At 35.6% G+C, this 19860-nt stretch overlaps 1 protein-coding gene across 4 annotated transcripts in view; it reads left to right on the top strand.

The window, feature by feature from the left end:
• LOC18433778 (uncharacterized) overlaps nucleotides 1–19860 on the top strand; it is a 47175-nt gene that overhangs the window by 13652 nt on the left and 13663 nt on the right. For all 4 annotated transcript variants that reach the window (XM_088874327.1, XM_011624701.3, XM_088874326.1 and 1 more), the window contains one exon: nucleotides 6826–6861. Coding sequence is in view for 3 of the 4 variants with exons in the window: in XM_011624701.3 (XP_011623003.1) it covers nucleotides 6826–6861 (36 nt within the window). In the remaining variant the exon portion in view is untranslated. The remainder of the gene's footprint in view (nucleotides 1–6825; nucleotides 6862–19860) is intronic.

The following is a 19860-nucleotide window of genomic DNA, read 5'->3' as shown; positions in this document are numbered from 1 at the left end:
AATGAGAAAAAGAGGGGTGCCTTCCGAAATTTTCTAATCTTTTACCCAAGCATTTTTCTATTGTCAAAATATGAAATTTTTTATTTTTTGGATTTTGAAAGTACAAAAATGGTCATAGGAAATAAAATTCCCATAAGAATTATTTTATTATTAATCAAATGTGTAATTTGCAAGATTCGAAAATTACAAATTAAAAAACTTTGTTAAGGACCATTTTTAGATTCTCAAAAGCCAAAATGGAAAAAAAAGTTTACGGACTTTGAAAATCATAAAAATCTCATGGACTACTTTTGGCAAGAAATTGCGAACAAATGGGGTAAATGAAAATTTTGATTTTGAAAATCTGTAAACAATTTCTAGAAGCAATAGGTGTAAATATTTACTAGATCGGTAATATATATATTAATTTCCAAGTTGTATAGACCTATATGGAAAGGAAACAAAATTTCAAAGTAATTTTCAAGTAAGATTACTATGTATAATATATTAGAAAGGAGATATGAATTCCTGCGTAATATAAACCTAAATTTCTAACTCTACGTATTGTAGACCTTGTTTTGGAAATAATTAATGCATGTTTCATTATATGTTTTACTTGAAATAATTTTCCGCCTTTAGTAGGCATAAGAGATGATGAGGGAGGATCGATTTTCATAGTATGGGGAGAAGCTCAACGATAAGGGGAAGGGGTGGGTCCGGTGTAATTTATGTGGAAGGGAGATGACAGGTGGCATTACTTGCTTGAAAGATCACCTTGCTAAAATTCGAGGTGATATAAAGCCATGTAACAAGTGCTTGACTGTAAGCAGGAGATTTGAAAGGAAATAGAGATTGCGAAAGGGAGGAAGGAACAAAGAAATGATCATTGTCACTGAGGATGTAGGGGAGATTTTATCAACACTCCCTATGTGGAGGAGGAGTTTTGAGTCTCAGATGGTGTAGGTCAGGTATGCTAGTTTAGCAGCCTATCATGATTGGCAGATGCACATCAACGAGATGTTTGCTAGACGGACAGGAACATCTGATACTCACACTCCGGAATCTATTGTACCTCCTTAGCCTCTAGTGCTGAGATGATCTCTCGTCTCAGTCTATTGCCACTGGCCGACCATCTTCTACCTACCGATACCCTGGCTCTTGATCCTATAACCACCATGATCCCCACCTCAACGCGAGACCTCTAGACTTGGCCTCTATGTGCTTCAATATCATTAGAAGAAACTTAATCTGTTATGGGGGAAAAAATGCAGAAGTTATAAGAAAGCAATTGCGAGATGCTTTCATCATACCGCCATCCCATTTCTAGCTGCTAAGTCCCCCATTATCGACCCATGATGACTATTATAGCTGACGTTGAGCCAAGAGCCAAGCCTCCTATTGCGAAGGAGCTTACAGGGAAGCTCCTTAATCATGAGGTTACCCTAATACAATCATACATCGAAGAATTAAAAAGGTCATGGGATAATACTGAGGTCACACTTATGTCAGATGCCTATATGGATGAACGAGGGAGGCATATAGTAAATTTTTTGATCTATTGCCCCCAAGGGAATTTTTTTCTACTCTAGTATAGATCTTCCCATAAGAGGCAAACAAGCACATTATTGTTCAAGGAGCTCAATGAGGTTGTAGAAGATATTGGGGATGATAAAGCGGTGTAGTTAGTCACAGATAATCACAAAATCTATATAAAGGTGGGGAACTCTTGATGGAAAAGAGACCGCATTTAGTTTGGACCCCCTATTGCTGCGCACTATCTAATGCTAGAGTACATTAGCAAAATAAAGGAGGTGATCAGTTGTATTAAGAAGTCGCAAAAGATTACTACATTTAGGGTATGTTTGATAGCATCCTAATATCTTAATATTTATGGATAATATATAACCTTTTATAATTGGAATTATAAAAGTTTGTATGCCCAGTTTGATTGGATCAAATCTTATCTTCTAATATCGAAATAACCAATAAATTTTGCGGGATTCTATTTCTCAAATCGTATCTTCTAATATCGAAAAAAGCCATAAATTTTGCGGGATTCTATTTCTCAAATCGTATCTTCTAATATCGAAATAACCCATAAATCGTATCTTCTAAAAGTTTGTATGCCCAAGAATTCAACTCGTAGTTGAATTTTGTGGGATTCTATTTCTCCATAAAAAAAAGTTGCGTGTCTTTCCCCATTGATCTCCCTCTCTCATCTCTAACAGAGGCCCCCACTCTTTTGATGGAGACCCCAACCTTCTCTTGTTCTCTTAAAGAGAGCAAGCAAGCACCACACTGCGTTTTCATGGGGTGAGTCATGTTGGACCCTGATTGTGGTGTCAAAAGAGGACAAGGATATGGCTTGCTATTGATGGGTATTACTCCCCCGTATTGAGATTGAACATGAATGATGCTTCAATAAAAGAGGGGTATCTTATAGAACTGGAGGTTTAATGGATTTCCCTGCCATTGATACTGAATTCATGGTTCTAAGGAGCAACTACAGATATATCCAAGTTGTGAGCTTTGAGAAATGCCCAAGGATTGGAGACATTTGGACTTGCACCTTGTAAACCTTTTGCTTTAAATATCTGGGTCGGTGGGTGTTCTCTTTCTTTAATATTAGTAATCTATTTTCTCTCTCATTCTTAGATAGGGAAAAATATAATAGGATAGGAAGGCTAAATTTTGAACAACTTGGGGAAAGCAATGCACAGCTAGGTCATATTCCTCGTCATTGCTTCATTCAGAATTTCACAAAGAAAATGCTCATTGTTTTCTATGGATCAAAATTACGCTTTCCATGAGCAATTTAGCACTTCTTGTTCTCTCTCTAAAAGTAGCAGCCTGAGGCAAGAGTTGAGAGAGACAATAGAGTGAAGATGAAAGTAGATAGAGAAAATAATATGAACCAGAGTGAAAGTAGAGAAGAAAGACGGAGTTGCGTGATGCATATTGCTTGCACCTTTTTTTTTTTTGATAAAATATAATCAAACATGGACAGAAAAAGACATATCTGTATAATATACAATTCATATATATGTGAAGCACCCTAATGGCTTTATTCAAATTTCCATAAATTTGAATATTCAAATTTTATTTTGTCAAACAGACCCTTATATATAACCATTCATGTATATTGTTACATTAATGAGAGCGCATTACGATGAAGATCTTGTCAGACTTGCCATCACAAGGTTGATCATGACATACTTAACTGTAGAAATGATCTTGAAGCAGTAAAGGGGTTTGCCACGGCCCTCTCTGCTGATGCCCCCAACTCTCTCAAGCCCCTTTTCTGCTTCAGGATCACTTCTATAGTTGGGTATGCCGTGGCAAACCTTGTGATGGCAGGTCTGACAAGATCTTCATCGCAGTGCGCTCTCATTAATGCAAAAATATAAGAGTGGTTGTATATAAATGTAGTAATCTTTTGTGGCTTCTTAATGCAATTGCTCACCGCCTATATTTTGTTAAATGTACTCTAGCATTAGATCTATGGAGTATGCAGTGCAAGGGGTCCAAACGAAATGTGGTTTCTTTTCCATCAGGAGTTCCCCTCCTTTTATATAGCTTTTGTGATTATCTGTGACTAATTGCATCATTTTATTTTTCCCAATATCTTCTACAACCTTATCGAGCTCCTTGAATAATAATCTTCATGTCTTCCTCTTATGGGAAAGATTTACACTAGAGTGGATAATAGATCAAAAAATTCACTATATGCTTCCCTCGTCTATTCCTTCCAGCTATGTGATATAAAGTGTGTATCCTAGTATTATCTTATGAACATTTTAATTCTTTGATGTGTGATTGTATTAAAGTAACCTCATCATCAAGGAGCTTCCCTGAAAGCTCTTTAACCTTCCCTGAAAGCTCTTTAACCGTAGAGGGCTATCGTCCTGGTCCTGCTTTAGCTATAATAGTCACCATAAGTCCATAATAGTGGGACTTAGCTGCTAGGCATGGGTGGCGGTATGAATGATAAAAGAATCTCGCAATTGCCTTCCTTATAGCTTTTGTCTTTTTTTTCTCTATGAGCAATTAAGTTTCTTTTGATGCTATTGGGGTACATGTGGGTTAAGTGTAGAGGTCTCAAGTTGGGGCGGGGGTTGGGGTCAAGATAGGATCGTGGGTCGTGGTCGAGATGGGGTCGGTAGGTAGTAGATGGCCGGCCAGTGGCAGTCGACCGAGACGAGAGAGACCGTCTACTAGCCGTTCCTGCCTGTCTAGCAAACATCTCATCCATTTGCATCTTGCCTATTATTATACATTGCTAAGCTAGCCTGTCTGACTTAATCCATCTGAGCCTCAAACTCCTCGTCATGGGGAGTGGGTTGATAAAATTCCCTCCCTACATCCTCAATGATCCTCTCTCTCTATGCCTTCTTACCTTTTTGTCAATCTCTATTGTCATTTGAATCTCCTCCTCAACACCTACAGGCACCTTGCCACATGGCTTTACATCACCTCGAATTTTAGCGAGGTGATGTTTCAAGCGATTAATGCCGCCTATCATCTCGCTTCCAAATAAATTACATTGGACCCACCCATTTCCCTCATCATCGTGCTTCTCCCGATACTGTCATAATTGATCCTTCCTCGTCATCTCTTAGGCCTATTAGTTAAAAGGCAAAAAATTATTTCAAGTAAAGTATCTAATGAAATATTATTATTAATTATTTCCAAAACAAGGTCTAGATTCGTTAGAATTAGAAATTTAGGTTTATATTACTCAGAAATTCATATCTTCTATCTAATATATTTTACATGTAGTAATCTTATTTGAAAATTACTCTGAAATTTTTATTTTCCTTGAAATTAATATATATTACTGATTTAGTAAATATTTACACATATTACTTTTAGAAATTATTTATACCTAGAAATTATATTAGGGTAGATTACGTGCATGTCCCCCATTCGGGTTTCTTCTTCTTCTTTTCCCCCCCAAAAATTGCCTTTTTTGTGTTTTCGAAGTTCGAAAATTATTTGCAATTTACAGATCTTTAAAATCCAAAATTTCATTTACCCCATTTGTTTGCAATTTTTTGTCGAAAGTAAGGGCATGGGCATTTTAGGAATTTTGAAGGTCGTGACATTGTTTTGGCTCTTGAGAATCCTAAAAATGGTCCTCGAAAAATTTGTTTTTTGTTAATTTTTGGATTTTGAAATTCTGACATTTGATGAATATTACAAAAATCCTCAAGAATTTTTTTCTACGGCCAATTTTGTATTTTCAAAATCCAAAAAATTAAATATTTGAAAATGTTGGGGCTAAGAATTAGAAAATTTTGGAAGGCATTAGTGAACATTTGAGCAAAGAAAATGAGAATCAGTGGAGGGCTTTTGAGCTTGATTGAAGTAGCTTCAAAACAAACCAAAAATAAGAGAAAAAGGTTGAGCAATGAGAGAAAAACAACAGATTTAGCAGATTTTGCACATTTCATTGATATACCTCTGTGGTGCATTTAATTAGTGGATATTTTAGCAAGAAAAATATGAATCAATAGAGGGCATTTGAAGTTGATTGCATTAGCTTCAAAACAAACCAAGAATCAGGAAAAATGGTTGCGTAATGAGAGAGAAACAAGAAATTTAACTGATTTCATCCCGAAAGGTGGAAAGGGCTTTTGAATTTGATTGCATTAGCTTAAAAAAGAACCAACTATGATGCGATTTTGTGGAGAAATCAGAGAGAAAAAGTAGCTTCATGAAATTTTTCTTCACCTTTCAAGAACCCTAAAACGGATGATTTTTAGTGATAAAAAATGATCGATTTGGGTTTTTGTAACACAAATCGAATCATACCAATTATGTTGTTGTTAAAATCCCACAACTTTCCTGATTATGCTCACAACGGATAGAAAAATCTTGCTGTTAAAATCCTGCAATTTTCCTGATAAGATTCACCTGAGTCTATCACGGAAATGCCATATTCAGTCGGGTAGCAACGGTTTCGGCTGAGTCTATCAGTACTCGCCCAAGTAATGTTCACTCTACATCTGTAAGGTAGGGTGAACTATGGACTCGGGGGTACTCGGCCTCGCCAATAGGGCAAGGCACAGTCAACTCAGCCGTGTCCAGGAACACTGGTTTTACACTTTCTATTTGGGCTGTCTGCCGAATTATATTTTGATTCTTCATTATGGAATGACGAAAAGAGTGAAATAAAGGTGTTACAATCACCATTTGTTTGCCCTAAAAATCTTTCAATGCTCTATGTCAACAGTAATGATTTTGTTGTCTTGGTTACAACAATTGTTCATTTGTGATTTCATGTCGGTCTTTTTCCTCATTTTTTTCCTCATTCAGAATTTTGTTCATTTTTATTTTGAGGTATTCATGGGTTTTGTTGCATCTTTCATCTTTGAACTTCATATTGGAAATTTGGCATACGTACATTTACATGTAAGTACCAATGATTTGCCAATATTGTACCCATACCCCTGGCTCATTGCTGTATTCCTAAGAACTACCAGCTAAAACGTGCTTTTAACCTTTTCATCATAGTTCTGCAACACTACTATTTTCCATGCCATGTACCAACGCCTGGATGCAATGATTTTGTGCACGAAACTTTCAGTAATTTTCGTTACTATTTTTTTTTTTGGCTTTTGTGCCTTTCCTCTTTTAGCAACATTAGAAATTCAAGGAAAATCAAATCTCTCATCATACCTTATGACAATTCTTCTTGGAAAAATATTTGATCCTTAGAATATATTTTTGTCATTTCCCTGATGAATTATTAATTATTTAGTTTTCAGTTAGTTGTACATATCTTGATATATCTTATGAATTTCTGTTTAGTTTAGTATCATATGCCTCTTTTTTTTTTTTCAGGGACGTGAAATTCCTATTGTTCATCGTGTTCTAAAGGTGAGTTTCTAAGAGCAATGTCTTGTCATGTGCCCCTACTTTGGATTACTTTGATTGGAGGGTGCAACATAAATCTTTTGGAGTAATAGGCAATTGTGACGATTGCTCTTTGAATTAGAGGGGGGTGCTATTATTATTCAAGCATTGTTGATATCAGTACATTTTCTAATTTAGAAATTGGCAAGTGCACAGCTAGGCTTATTTATTTATTTATAGAACTTGGAGTCATAATTATCATTCATTGCTTATTGAATGTTTCAAGCAACACTGAGAAGCCTGTCCTCTTAAAACAGCTTGTTTTTTTACTTATTTATTGTTTGGCTGCTTGAACTTGGAGGTTCCTCATTATGTTATTCATATATAAGAAATTTATATCTTTACACTTTCTCCTTTTCATGGTAGATTCTATATTTATTTGTATATTAGCATACATTCTTGAATGTTGGGCAGTCATGTGAAAGAAAATGGGGATCATATTTTATTCGAAAGTGTATAGTCTTTTAAGTGCTTAGTGATCAACTTTACTTACAAAAGGACAGAACGTAACTAACCATTATCAACATGAGAGTAGAATTGTTTCCTTTATCCTGCTTATACAATTGGGGTATGGATGTTATATGCATAGTAGTAAGTTTAACGAAGTTTTAGCTGACTTTTCAGCTGATCCACCCATTGTACCATTGTATACTGCAATTAGTTAATTAAATTCCTTGAGTGCTTTATAGCTCCCACCCGAATGACTATGTTACATAATAGTAGAGATAAATAATTAGAAGGTGCAAGATAATCAGCATCATCATCATGATCAGAGCCTTTTCCCAACTATTTGGATTGGCTACATGAATTTTGGTCTGCCATTCTGCTCTAGTAAGGGTCATACCCTCAGTGAGGCCAGTAGGTGAGAGACAATAGTAGAGATATATAATGAATCACTGCTTAATAACTGAGATCTACTCAACTGCTGAGCCGTCTAATGGCAACAACTTAATGGATCCACCTTGGCTGTAGGACTGCAGGTGGGTGAGGCCACCTGACATAGTTAGCAGGCCTCTGGCCTGCCACATGCCAGGTCTGGGTGGAATAGAAAGGCGAGCTGCAGAGGCCAGACCTGAATTTGAAAGCCCGCAAATGTAGTGGGCTGGGCTGGGCAATTTATTTAGAAGTTGTAACTCTTTCTTTATATCATTTTTGTCGCCTTCTATATCGGAACCTATTCATCTTATCTCTTTTTTATTTGTTTCTAATTAGATATTTATTTCAATTGGAAAACCTATGTTATCTTCTCTTTCTTTCTTTCTTTCTAATTTGGTATGAAATTCGATGAGAGTCCTAAAACTTTCCTTCAAATTTTCTTCATGTATTTCTAATTTAGCAGGCAATTCAATTTGAAATTGTAAAACCTTCCTTTTTCCACTTCCTTAAATCTCTCTATATTGGACCAAATTCAATTTATCAACTCTTAAACTAATGCATCAATAAGGAATAGATCGAAGGCCTGGGTGGTCAAGGTGGTGGGTACCACAAAATGAAGTCTTGAATTTCATTCTTACGATGGGTAGGGAACCCCTTCCCCATCGATCTAAACCCCCACCTCCGCCCCCGCCCCCAAAGCCCCCCCTAAAAAAAAGAATAATGAATCAATTAGATACATTATTAATAATTTTCAGTAATAATGTATCATCGTTCAGGGCGGGTTAGGGGCTGGCGACTTGGCTTGTGTGGAACTTTGTTGGATCCGAGCTGGGGCCAAGGTCAACACAGGCCCAGCCTCTCTACCTGGCCGTATCATCATTTTTTGCTCTCAAATCTCATCCTTAGAGATCTTTTCCAACTAATGCTACTCTTCCCATCAATATGACTTTAAACAGTTGGGGTTGGAAGGAAATAGTTGAGCTTTAGACAGTAGGGTTGTGTCTACACAATGCTGGAATGGGTTCACCAAGCCCTGTAAGGAATTATTTTGACTTCAGATTTCCTTGCCTCTGCTCTATGCATCTCAAGATCATTCTGTTATGATTTGTGTTATATCCTCTCCCACGTTGTTGTACGTATAAGATCACCACCCTCAAAATGTTTCATCTTTGCCATAGAGGATGAGGTTTCTTGATAATCCACACTGTACCTTTAAGCAATTCCTTTCAGTGGTTTTATATCTTTTTGTTGATCTATTTAGCTTGGCCTTCGACTTATACGCCCAGCTAAAGACAATTGAATTCTCTCCTTTGGGTCGCTTGAATGGGTTCCAAGCTTTGTTCATTTCTGAACCTCAATTCTTGTTCCCTTGCTTTTCTTTACTCAGAGCGAGTGATGGCTCCAGGATAGCATGTGGCTGAAGACTTTAGGAATTGTGGTAACTATTGGATGGAGGGGTAATTCTGATTTGAAATGAACCGCACAATGGGATGCATGATATGTTTCACACTACTAACTTTTTCATATTGATAGATATATTAGAAGGTCACAACTGGTGAGGTAGGAGACATACATGTGATTGGATGATGACCTGGTGTATATGTCTTGGGGGTTTTACCTTGTCTTGAACATTCCTATGGTAATTTGACATTTCTCTTTGTTTTGTAGGATTATCAATAATTTAGTTGATGTAAGGATTTGGTTGTTCAAATGGGTATAATAGAATCATGAATAAACAAATTGGGAGAGGGAAACATATAAAATGTGTGTTACCTCTATAATATAGGTTACAAAGTGCAGCCATACACGACTTACAGAATAATATAGGGTACAAATGGTTAAAAAATAATAATTTGTTATTCATCATTCAAATCAACTTCTAGTAGCCCCCATTGTTGACAAAAGTTTAAAGTAGTCCATGTTAGCTGATGCTGTCAATGAGCTGTAAACTTTGAATTCCATGATTGGTGAGGCCAGCAACCTTGAATTCAATTGGTAGCCTCAATAGTTGATTTAATAGTATGTGGTAAGTGTTAAATAGCCTCCATTTTTTTACCAATAATTGTAGGTAAGTTTTTTATTTAAAAAATGTGTGCTAAGTTTACTTGTAGGCCTATAAATAAGGCCTCCACTCACAAATTGTTGTCTGCAGGTCGAGTTGAACGACTTCGTGAGGAAAAGTGTGTAAATAGTAGCGTGGTTACTCCAAACTACAATGGTCATATATCTCGCATGAATTAAAACTATTTCAATGAAATAGTGAAATTACTTCGATTGAGAAAACCTTTTTCTTAATCTTCTCTACCATTTTTTGCTATTTCCCCTACCAAATTTTTCGTATTAGAGCTAGGTTGTACTCCCAAAGACCCCTTAGCGCAAATTTTTTACCATGGCATCCACTTCTGATATGAACTATACCCAAAACTTAATAATATCTATTTTATATGGAGATGATTATGATTTAGAGAGTCTCTAAATGAAGACTCTGTTTATCTCACAAGATCTGTGGGATATAGTATAAGAAGGCTATTGAGAGCTAGAAGATGCAAAAACACTCGAAATCTAGTTGCAGGCAAAGCAAAATGAATACAACGATAAAAAGAGAGACACAAAAGCTCTTCTCTTCATCTAGTAAAAAGGTGAGTAAATCTATCTTTCCTCAAATTAAAATTGATTCAAAATAAAAAAAAAGCATGGGATTTTATTTCAAGGATCATAAAAAGTGATTTCCATTAAACTTCAATATTTATGAAGAGAATTTGATAATTTGATGATGAAAGATAATGTTCAAGTCTTCTTTTCTTGAGTTGTTGGAATTGTAAATTAAATAAGAAGTTGTGGAGTTGTTATTCCTGATAAAAAAATTGTTTAGAAAATTTTGAGAAGCTTGCTTGGAAAATTTGACTATGTAGTAGCCATAGAAGAATCCAAAGATTTATCTAACTTTGCATTACAAGAATTAAGTGGATCTCTTGAAGCACATGACCAAAGGAGTAGATTTTCAACTCAGACTATAGAACATGCTTTTCAATAAAAAGTAACAGTGTTAGGAAAGAAAAATGTTGAAGAGAATAAAGAAAGTGGGATGCTTCAAAATTCTCGAAGAGGTCGTGGAAGAGAGAAATTTTCTAGTAGCCAAGGTAGAAATAACTACAATAGCCAAAGATATCCAGATGGAAAAGGTAAATCTGAATCTAATTGTTGTATTTGCAAGAAATCTGGTCATGAATCAAACATTTTTCAATTTAAATGTCAAAAGTGTAGAATTCCTAATCATTCTCAAAGAGATTTCTAGTTTCAACAGAAAAGTGAAGCAATTTTTTCTAAAAAATGATTCAGATCAGCTGTTTTACTCATGCCTGAGTACTCAAGAAAGTTCACATGATATTTGGTATTTGGATAGTGGTTGTAGTAATCACATGACATGGAATCGAAGCAGCTTTGTACAGATGGTTGAAAAAATCACTTTACAAGTCAAGCTCGGATATGAAATTTCAAAATGTTGAAGGAAAATGAGTAATAACAGTAAAAACAAAGGGAGGTAATCCTAAATTAATTCATGATGTCTTCTCGTTTTGACTCAAAATCTTTTTTAAGTGTTGGACAACTAATGCAGAAAGGGTATTCAGTCAATTTCAATTGAAATGAATGTGTGAGCTAAAGAGAAAATGGCTCAAAACAAGGCTTTTCCTCTTGAAATGCCTTCATGTGAAATTTATGCCTTGAGTATTGAAAATTTTGATGAATCCTTTCTATGGCATTTCAGATTTGGGCATTTAAATTTCAGAAGTTTGAAATTAATTAAACAAAAAGGAATGGTAATTGGTCTCCCATAAGAAGGAAAAACAAGAGCTTCCATTCAAACTGGTCCATGCAGACATATGTGGGCCAACACAAACTGAATCATATAATAAGAAAATATGTTTCCTTCTCATTATTGATGATTACAATGGGATGACGTGGGTATATTTCCATGGACCAGAGTTGGGTTTAAGGTATACCAGATTTACGGAGTCATTCAATGCTTAAGTATCACGAGACAGTCTCCTTTCTTCTTTGGCTTTAAATTTGGCGATGATCTCGTCCATCTTCGACATACTCTCCCTCGAGTTCACGAATTAAAGCTCTAAACTGCTGTATATGCTCGGTTAACTTGCCTCCTTCCTTTATCTTCAAATCTTAATATTGTTTCATAGCTATTGTCTTCCCAGTGAGAGAAGGTGTGACATAATCGGTCTCAAGTCGTTCAGGAATCTCCTTTGTAGTCTTCAAGTGCTCATACTCGAGAGCAAGGGTGTCATCCTTGGCTGTAAGTAGCACATGCTTTGTTAGAGTGTTTTTGCGCTCCCACTGAGCATAAGCTTCTCTTACGACCTGTCTTTCATAAGCATTTCTCCTTGGGACAGGTGGGGGTCATCAACAAGCATTTGGCTAAATCCTTCTTCAAAGAGGATATAACCTATTTTTTTATTCCAACTAGCATAGTTTTTCCCATCAAATCTTACAGACTTAAATAAATTCAGTTAGGAAACATTTTGAAGTCATGTTTCTTAGACCAAAAAAGAAAAGAAAAATCATGGTTGTAAAAAATAGAGGCTCTAATAAAAATGGAAGGTGCGACTATGTGGAATTCAAGGTATTAAATTCAAAAATTTTCTTTTTCTTTTATTCTATATACCTAAATTCCACTTACATGGGTTTTTAAATATTACTGTAAATTAAAATAATACCCTAGATACAACCTAGAATCTTTATTTTTAATGTCAAAAGAAATAGAAACCATCAAGGAGCTTTAAATTAACTTCTACTATAGTTTTCAGTACAAAACAAGTTCTTGACAATTCACAAAATATAAGAAATAATATTGAAAATTAGTTAAAACTACTGGGAAGACTTACTGGAAGATGCTTGGAGTTACCCTCACAGGTCTTGGTACACCCCACACCCGATTCCTTGACCGATTGCGCACTTTTACTATTTTTAATGTTGCTGAAAATTCTAAGATAGGGAAGCTTTGTAGACTACTCTTTTCTAGGGTTTTTAGAGAGCTCAAAAGCAACTAGGATTTATAGAAACCCTATGTGAACAAACGAGGACAAGGTTGGAGGTTTTATTTATCTCTTGGTTGTTTGTACCTGTCTTATTAAAAAATCAACAAACCTTATCTCTAGGGTTTCATATGATACCACCTCCATTATTTTATTTTTTGGGTGGTGTGATACACCTAAAGATGGAGAGACGGAGGCTTGACACCAATATGGATGAGAGAGGGTGGCACCCCCTCCTTATGGCGTGAAGAGAGGGGTGGCACATGACTTCCAATTTTTGAGAGAGAACCAAATTGGCATGGAGGAGAGAGAGTAGCTACGTGAGAGATAGAGTGAATCTTCTTGTCTAGATTGAAAAAGGTTCAAACTAGGTCTTTAAATATAAGGAAATCTGTATCTCAATTTAAATAGGATTTCCTTGGGTGTGCCTTATCTAATATCCAGCTAGACCTTTCAGGATAATTTTAGAAATATGTGGGGTGAGAGAGATTTAATCAGAATCATCTATCTCACAAATCAGTCATCATGATTTTGGGTTGAAAGATAGGTATCTTATCCCTTCAGATTTTTAACTCAAGTCCAACTCCTATTTAAATTTGACATGCAATCAAATTTAAATATTTTCTAGATCTCCCATAATCAAGGAAGATCTGAATTTTAAATAATGCCAACTAGAATAAGGAACCAAATCTTATTAATAATTAAGAGATTTCCTATCTTATCTTTTATGAGTTTAAATTTTAAACAATATCAAGAAAGTGGGGCGTGCCCCCCACTTCCTAAAAGAGTGGCTTGCCTCTTACTCTTAAAAAGGTGGAGGGTCAGTTTTTTGAAAAATATTTGAACTAATTTTAAGAAAGCAGTGTGTGCCTCCTTTTCCCCAAAAAGTAGCGTACCCACTTTTTATTAGAAAAATATGGCGTGGTCTCCCTATGGGTGACACGTGGTCTCTACTCTAAGAAACCACACACACACACGTGGTGCTGGTTTCTTGGTCCCACATATGTTATTTTAGAGTGGGGACCACGTGCCACCCATAGAGGAACCACACCCCAGTTTTCTAACAAATAGTGAGCACACCACTTTTTGTAAAAAAGGTGGGCACGCCACTTTTTAGGGAAAAAGGCACACCCCGCTTTCTTAAAATAAGTACAAATATTTTTTTAAAAAACCGGCACTCCACCTTTTTAGGAAGAAGGGGCACACCACTCTTTTAGAAAGTGGGGGGCACACCCCACTCTGTTGATATTGTTTGACATTTAAACTAGTTAAATATAAGATAGAAAATCTCTTAAAGGTGTAGTTTGTATAGAGCCGAGGCTCTAAACAATCAAAGTAAAATAGTGTTGAGAAAGGTGGTTTCAATATTCAAAAACTATGTGATAGCCTTAAATTATATTTTCATATCTAATTATAAATAAGATTTGGTTTCCTATGCTAGTGGGAGTTATTTAAAATTCAGATCTTCCTTAATTATAGGAGATCTCAAAAATATTTAAATTTGATTATATTTCAAATTTAAATAGGAGTTGGACTTGGGTTAAAATTTAAGTGGATAAGGTTCCTATCTTTCCACCAAAAATTATGATGATTGATTTGTGGGATGGATGACTCTAATTAAATCTCTCTCACCCCACAGATTTTCTAAGTTATCATAAAAGATCTAGATGAAAGTTAGATAAGACATACCTAAGGAAATCCTATTCAAATTGGGAGATAGATTTAGTTCTATTTAAAGATCTAGTTTGAACTTTTTTTAAACAAGACAAGAAGATTCTCTTTATCTCTCACGCACCTACTCTCTCTCCTCCATTCCAATTTTGCTCTCTCTCTTAAAAATTGGTAGTCACGTGCCTCCTCGCTTTTTACCCCATAAGGAGACATGCCACCCTCTCTCTTCAATATTGGTGTCACTCAATCCTCTCTACGTCTTTAGGTGTATCACACCACCCAAAAAATAAAAGAAAAAAGGTGGTATCATATGAAACCCTAAAGCTAAAGTTTGCTGATTTTGCAGAAGAGAGGTACAATTAGCCAAGAGAGAAATAAATCCTCTAGCCTTGCCCTAGTTTGTTCACATAGGGTTTCTATAAACCCTAGTTGTTTTTTGGCTCTTTAAAAACCCTAAGAAAGAGTATTGTTTATAAAGCTTCCCTATCTTAGAATTGCCAGCAACATTAAAAGGAGTAAAAGTACGCAATCAATCAAGGAATCGTGTATGGGGTATACCATGACCTGTAAGGGTAACTCCAAGTATCCTCCAATAAGTCTTCCTAGTAGTTTTAACTAATTTTCAGTATTATTTCTTATTTGATGTGAATTTTTCAGGAACTTGTTTTGTACTAAAAATTATAGTGAAAATTAGTTTAAAGCTTCTAGATAGTTTTTATTTCTTTTGGCATTAAAGATAAAGATCATAGGTTGTATCTAGGGTATTATTTTAATTTACAACATATAGTGACCCTTGTAAGTGGAATTTAGGTATTTGGAATAAAAGTAAAAGAAAATTTTTGAATTTAATATCTTGAGTTCTACATAGTCACACATTTTATTGGTGTCAGAGCATCTATTTTTTACTCCCCTAATTTTTTGTTTTTTTTCTTGTCTAAAAAACATGACTTCAAAATATTTCTTAGCTAAGTTTATTAAGTCTGAAAGATTTGATGGGAAAAATTATGCTAGTTGGAAGAGAAAAATAGATTTTATCCTCTTTGAAGGACTTAGCCAAATGCTTACGGATGACCCCCCACCTGTTTGAAGAGGAAATGCTTATGAAAGGCTGGCCATAAGAGAAGCATATGCTCAGTGGGAGTGCAAAAACAATTTAGCAAAACATGTGCGACATATGGGCATGGATGGCACCCATGCTATCGAGTATGAGCACCTGAAGATTGTAAAAGAGATTCTTGAACAACTTGAGACCGATTATGCCTCATCTTCTCTCACTTGACGATAACTATAAAACAATATTCAGATTTGAAGATAAAGGAAGGAAGCAAGTTAACCGAGCATATACAACAGTTCAGAACTTTAGTTCGTGAACTCGAGGCTGCCCAAGTTAAGCCGGATGAAAACATGCAGATCTGCCAGTTGATGAGTTCTATACCTAGCTCATGGAAAAGCTTCATTTCAGGAAAAGCTATGCCGTGCTCATGGACGAGCTTCATTTCGAGGCTTATCACAAGGGAGAGGATGCCGAAGTTGGACGAGATCATCACCAAACTTCAAGCCGAAGAAGAAAGGAGGTTGTCTCATGATACTTAAGCAATGAATGACTCCGTAAATCTAGTAAACCGTAAACCCAACTCTGGTCCAAGGAAATATAGCCACATCATCCTGTTGTAATCGTCAAGACAGAGGAGGAAATATCTTTTCTTATTAAATGATTCAGTTTGTGTTGGCCCACAGATTTTTGCATGTTGCATGGACTAGTTCGAATGGAGCTCTTGCAAGTCAAGATGACTCTAAAATGGCACTCTATGTATTTTTCATAGTTACACCCTTCACATATTTTTCCTTCTTCATTTATTGATGGGAGACCAATTACCATTCCTTTTTGTTCCATTAATTTCAAACTTCTGAAATTTAAATGCCCAAATCTTAAATGCCGCAGTAAGGATTTATCAAAATTTTCAGAAATCAATGTATAAATTTCACATGAAGGCATTTCAAGAGGAAAAGCCTTGTTTGGCGCCATTTTCACTTTAGCTATTGTTTGTTTATTCCTCTGATAAAAAATCACACTTTCATTTTCATTGAACTTGACTGAATACCCTTTTAGCAGCAGTTGTAAACACTTAAAAAACTTTTGTGTCAAGCCTGGAAAATAAAAGACATCATGAATAAATTGAGGATTACTTCCCTTCAAGGAGCATAAAATGGCCTGCCCGGCGGCTAGGTGCCCAAGACCCTATGCACTGCACGCCCAGGCCTAGGCAGCCCGTTTTGAACGGGCGGCTAGTGCCATGGACCCTTTTCCATATTTTTTAGTTGCCCAAAAGGGCAAAGGAGTTCATTTTGAATTGTAAAATTTTCTAAACTTTTCTTTTCTCATTGGAATTATTTGTAGTATTTTGATTGCACCATCTTGGTTTGGACTTTAGCCATTTGGATTTTGGATATTAAACAAATTCTTATTGCCGTTTGGACTATTTTGTTTTGTGATTTTATACTTTGGTAAGTCAGTTTGTTGAAGACTTGGAGAGTTTGAAACTTGGATGTCATTATGGCTTATGGAGAGTTGGAGACTTGGTTGTAATTTATTGCATTTGAAAAAATTTGTATGGTTTGAGTGTTCAAATTTTGAACAAGTTTAATTCTCAAATTGAGAGATGTCATGTTTGTATATAAATAAGCATGTTACAATCTTTCAAATGCTATAAATTACAAAATTGACACAAATATATGCATTTATGTGTCCGCATTTGATATGTTATATGTTTGTATATAAAAAAGTATGTTACAATATTTTCAAATGCAAAAAATTACAAAATTAACACAAATATATGCATATATGTGTGTTCGGAAAAGAAAGCTAGGATATCCTGGCGCAAAGTGTCCCAAAATGTTTTGAAGAGGGCAATGGGGTGTACCCATCCAGGCCCAGGGCTCTGTCTGGGCTGAGGTGAGGATCTCCTCTTTGCGGAAGGGGCGTTCCAACCATAGAGCTTGTTCGTGGGATAGGGACTTGAGAGACAAATCAGCCATAATGGGTCTTTCTCCAGATGGGGCAGATGGAAAAGTAGGCAGGAAAAAAATTCGATGATAGCTTAATCGATGAGGGAGGGCTGCTCTAGGATGGCATCTCTCACTTTGATGTGAGAAATAGAGTTTTCTCTCCATCAACAATTTGCTATCTTGTGGAAGTACGCATGCATTTTGATCACCGAATTTGAGGCACTTCACTTTGGCTCTTTGAGCCCAATGGATTTCTTCTTATGCAGAAGCGAGAGATAGTCTAGTTTTGATTTGGCTCTAGATTCAAATTCAATGAGAGAGAGAGAGAGATCTGATTTCTTCCAAAGAGTCTCAATGGTCGATGGACTGGAGGTGGGCTTTTTGGACCCGAAAATTAAGACGATGGGCAAGGCTTTAAAGGAGATGTTATCTCACTTAACTAGGTTATCAAGGGGTTCTCCTTAAGTTTGAGATTTGATTGAAAAATGAGTTTCTTGTTCCATTGGAGGGTTTTGGCCTAAATTGCTTTCCATTGAGATTGAAGGTTGACCATTGATCCTGTGCTATCGGAAGGTGGTGACTCGGTGTAGGGTGTAAGAAGCCCGGTTGAGGCAATCTCCGGCACTCTCTTGTGTTTCTTGCCATATTTATTTATTATATTTTATTATTCTCAAGCATAGATTGTGTATTTTCTTTGTTATTAAAAGAAAGGTTTTTTATATGGCCTCAAGTTTTGTGATCTTGGATTTATTCCTTTTATTTTATTTGAAGTTGATTTATTGTAAAAGGACTACTTGTGTGTGATCAAAGCCGTGAAGAAAAGAAAGTGAATAGAAAAAGAAGAGAAAAAAAAAGAATATATACTCCGGCTAGATCACACAAGTCCTTTCATTGGTATCAGAGAAAGATTAACTTGATGCCCTATTTCTTTTATTTCACTATTTTGGAGAGTTGGGAATTAGATATAAGAAAGCTAATGACCTTTATGGTCAAGTGATACACCTCCGGAAGAATTACTGGAATATTCGAACTCCGAAAAGGCACTCTACAGAATGGGGTATTATGTGCTATTTTGGAGCAATGATATGAAGACGATAATGAGGTATTTATCTATTGCCTATTTCAGTGATATTATGTGTTTTTTAGAGTAGGATCTACGTGCAAAACTTCAATAGGAGATCTTGGGGGAGTTGAGAGTTATGGACTCATCAATGAAGGGTGTCAATTCTGACTTGGCAAAATCCAGGAACTATCCATTGAGTTCCGTGATTATTTTCGCTAATCATATGATTTTATTTTTAGTTGAAATTTGAAAGGATCTCATCAAATTGAGTCTACTTTCATACAAAAATAATTTCATGAAGAAAACTCTTATGGTTTGAAAGTTATGGTCATTTTATTGAAGGGTGCGCAAGTGTTGTTTTTTGCAACGAAAATTGTTTCAATGACTAGGAAGTTATGATTTTATTTCTATTCTTAACAGAATATTTTATGGCTCACACTAAGTTTTTAGACTTCCATTATGAGTCTAGTTTATAATAAAATTTATTTGAGAGAGAAATATCCATGGGAAGGAAGGAATAAAAATTTTGGATTGAAGAATGGTCATACTGAATTTTCTGGAGTCTGGTGTATTTTCATTGAGATGGGAATAACTATATTTATCAAACCTACTTAACAGAGTGATATGAGGCTTGTAGTAATATATTTGTTGCCATTTTGTGTCTACTTTCAAACAAAATACGTTTGAAATGGAAACTCCTTGTGGGTGGAGAGAAAAGAGAATTTTACTAAATAGTGTTCATCTTGAAATTCTGCAGTATGATTTATTTTGTGACGTGAATGTCACTTATTTATTTTTATGAAGAAAAGTACTGTTTGGGATTCACACCATGATTTTATGCTTTGGTTTTGAGTCTAGTTTTCAACAGAAAAGATTTTAGGAAGAAATTCTTTTTGAATTGAGAGAAACAAATATTTTATTGAGAGGTGTGCAACTTGGTTTTCTGTTTAGAAAATTGTATTGCGACGTGAATGTCACTAAATCGTAGACCCACTAAATGGTATGATCTAAGGATGGAATTGAGCACTATTTTATATTGTTGAGTCTATTTCAATACTCAAAGGGATTAAGAGATAAACTCTTTATGAGTTGAGAGATATCATATTTTTTTATTATGGGATGCTCATGTTCTATTTTGCAGTAAATTTAAAGATGTGGCGTGTTAAGGCACATCTTTGGATTCCTCATAATGGAGACCTTTTTAGGGCTCATTTAAACGTTTTATAGCATGCCATGAGTATGGTTTATAATAGTCAAACTTCAAAGAGAGGTAATACAGTGTTGGCGAGATACGACACT

The sequence above is a fragment of the Amborella trichopoda genome, chromosome 8 (assembly GCF_054954075.1).
Source record: "Amborella trichopoda isolate Santa Cruz 75 chromosome 8, AtrichopodaSantaCruz75HAP2 v2.0, whole genome shotgun sequence".
Taxonomy (NCBI): domain Eukaryota; kingdom Viridiplantae; phylum Streptophyta; class Magnoliopsida; order Amborellales; family Amborellaceae; genus Amborella; species Amborella trichopoda.
Note: the sequence above shows the minus strand (reverse complement) of the source record. Positions and strands in the feature narration are given on the sequence as shown.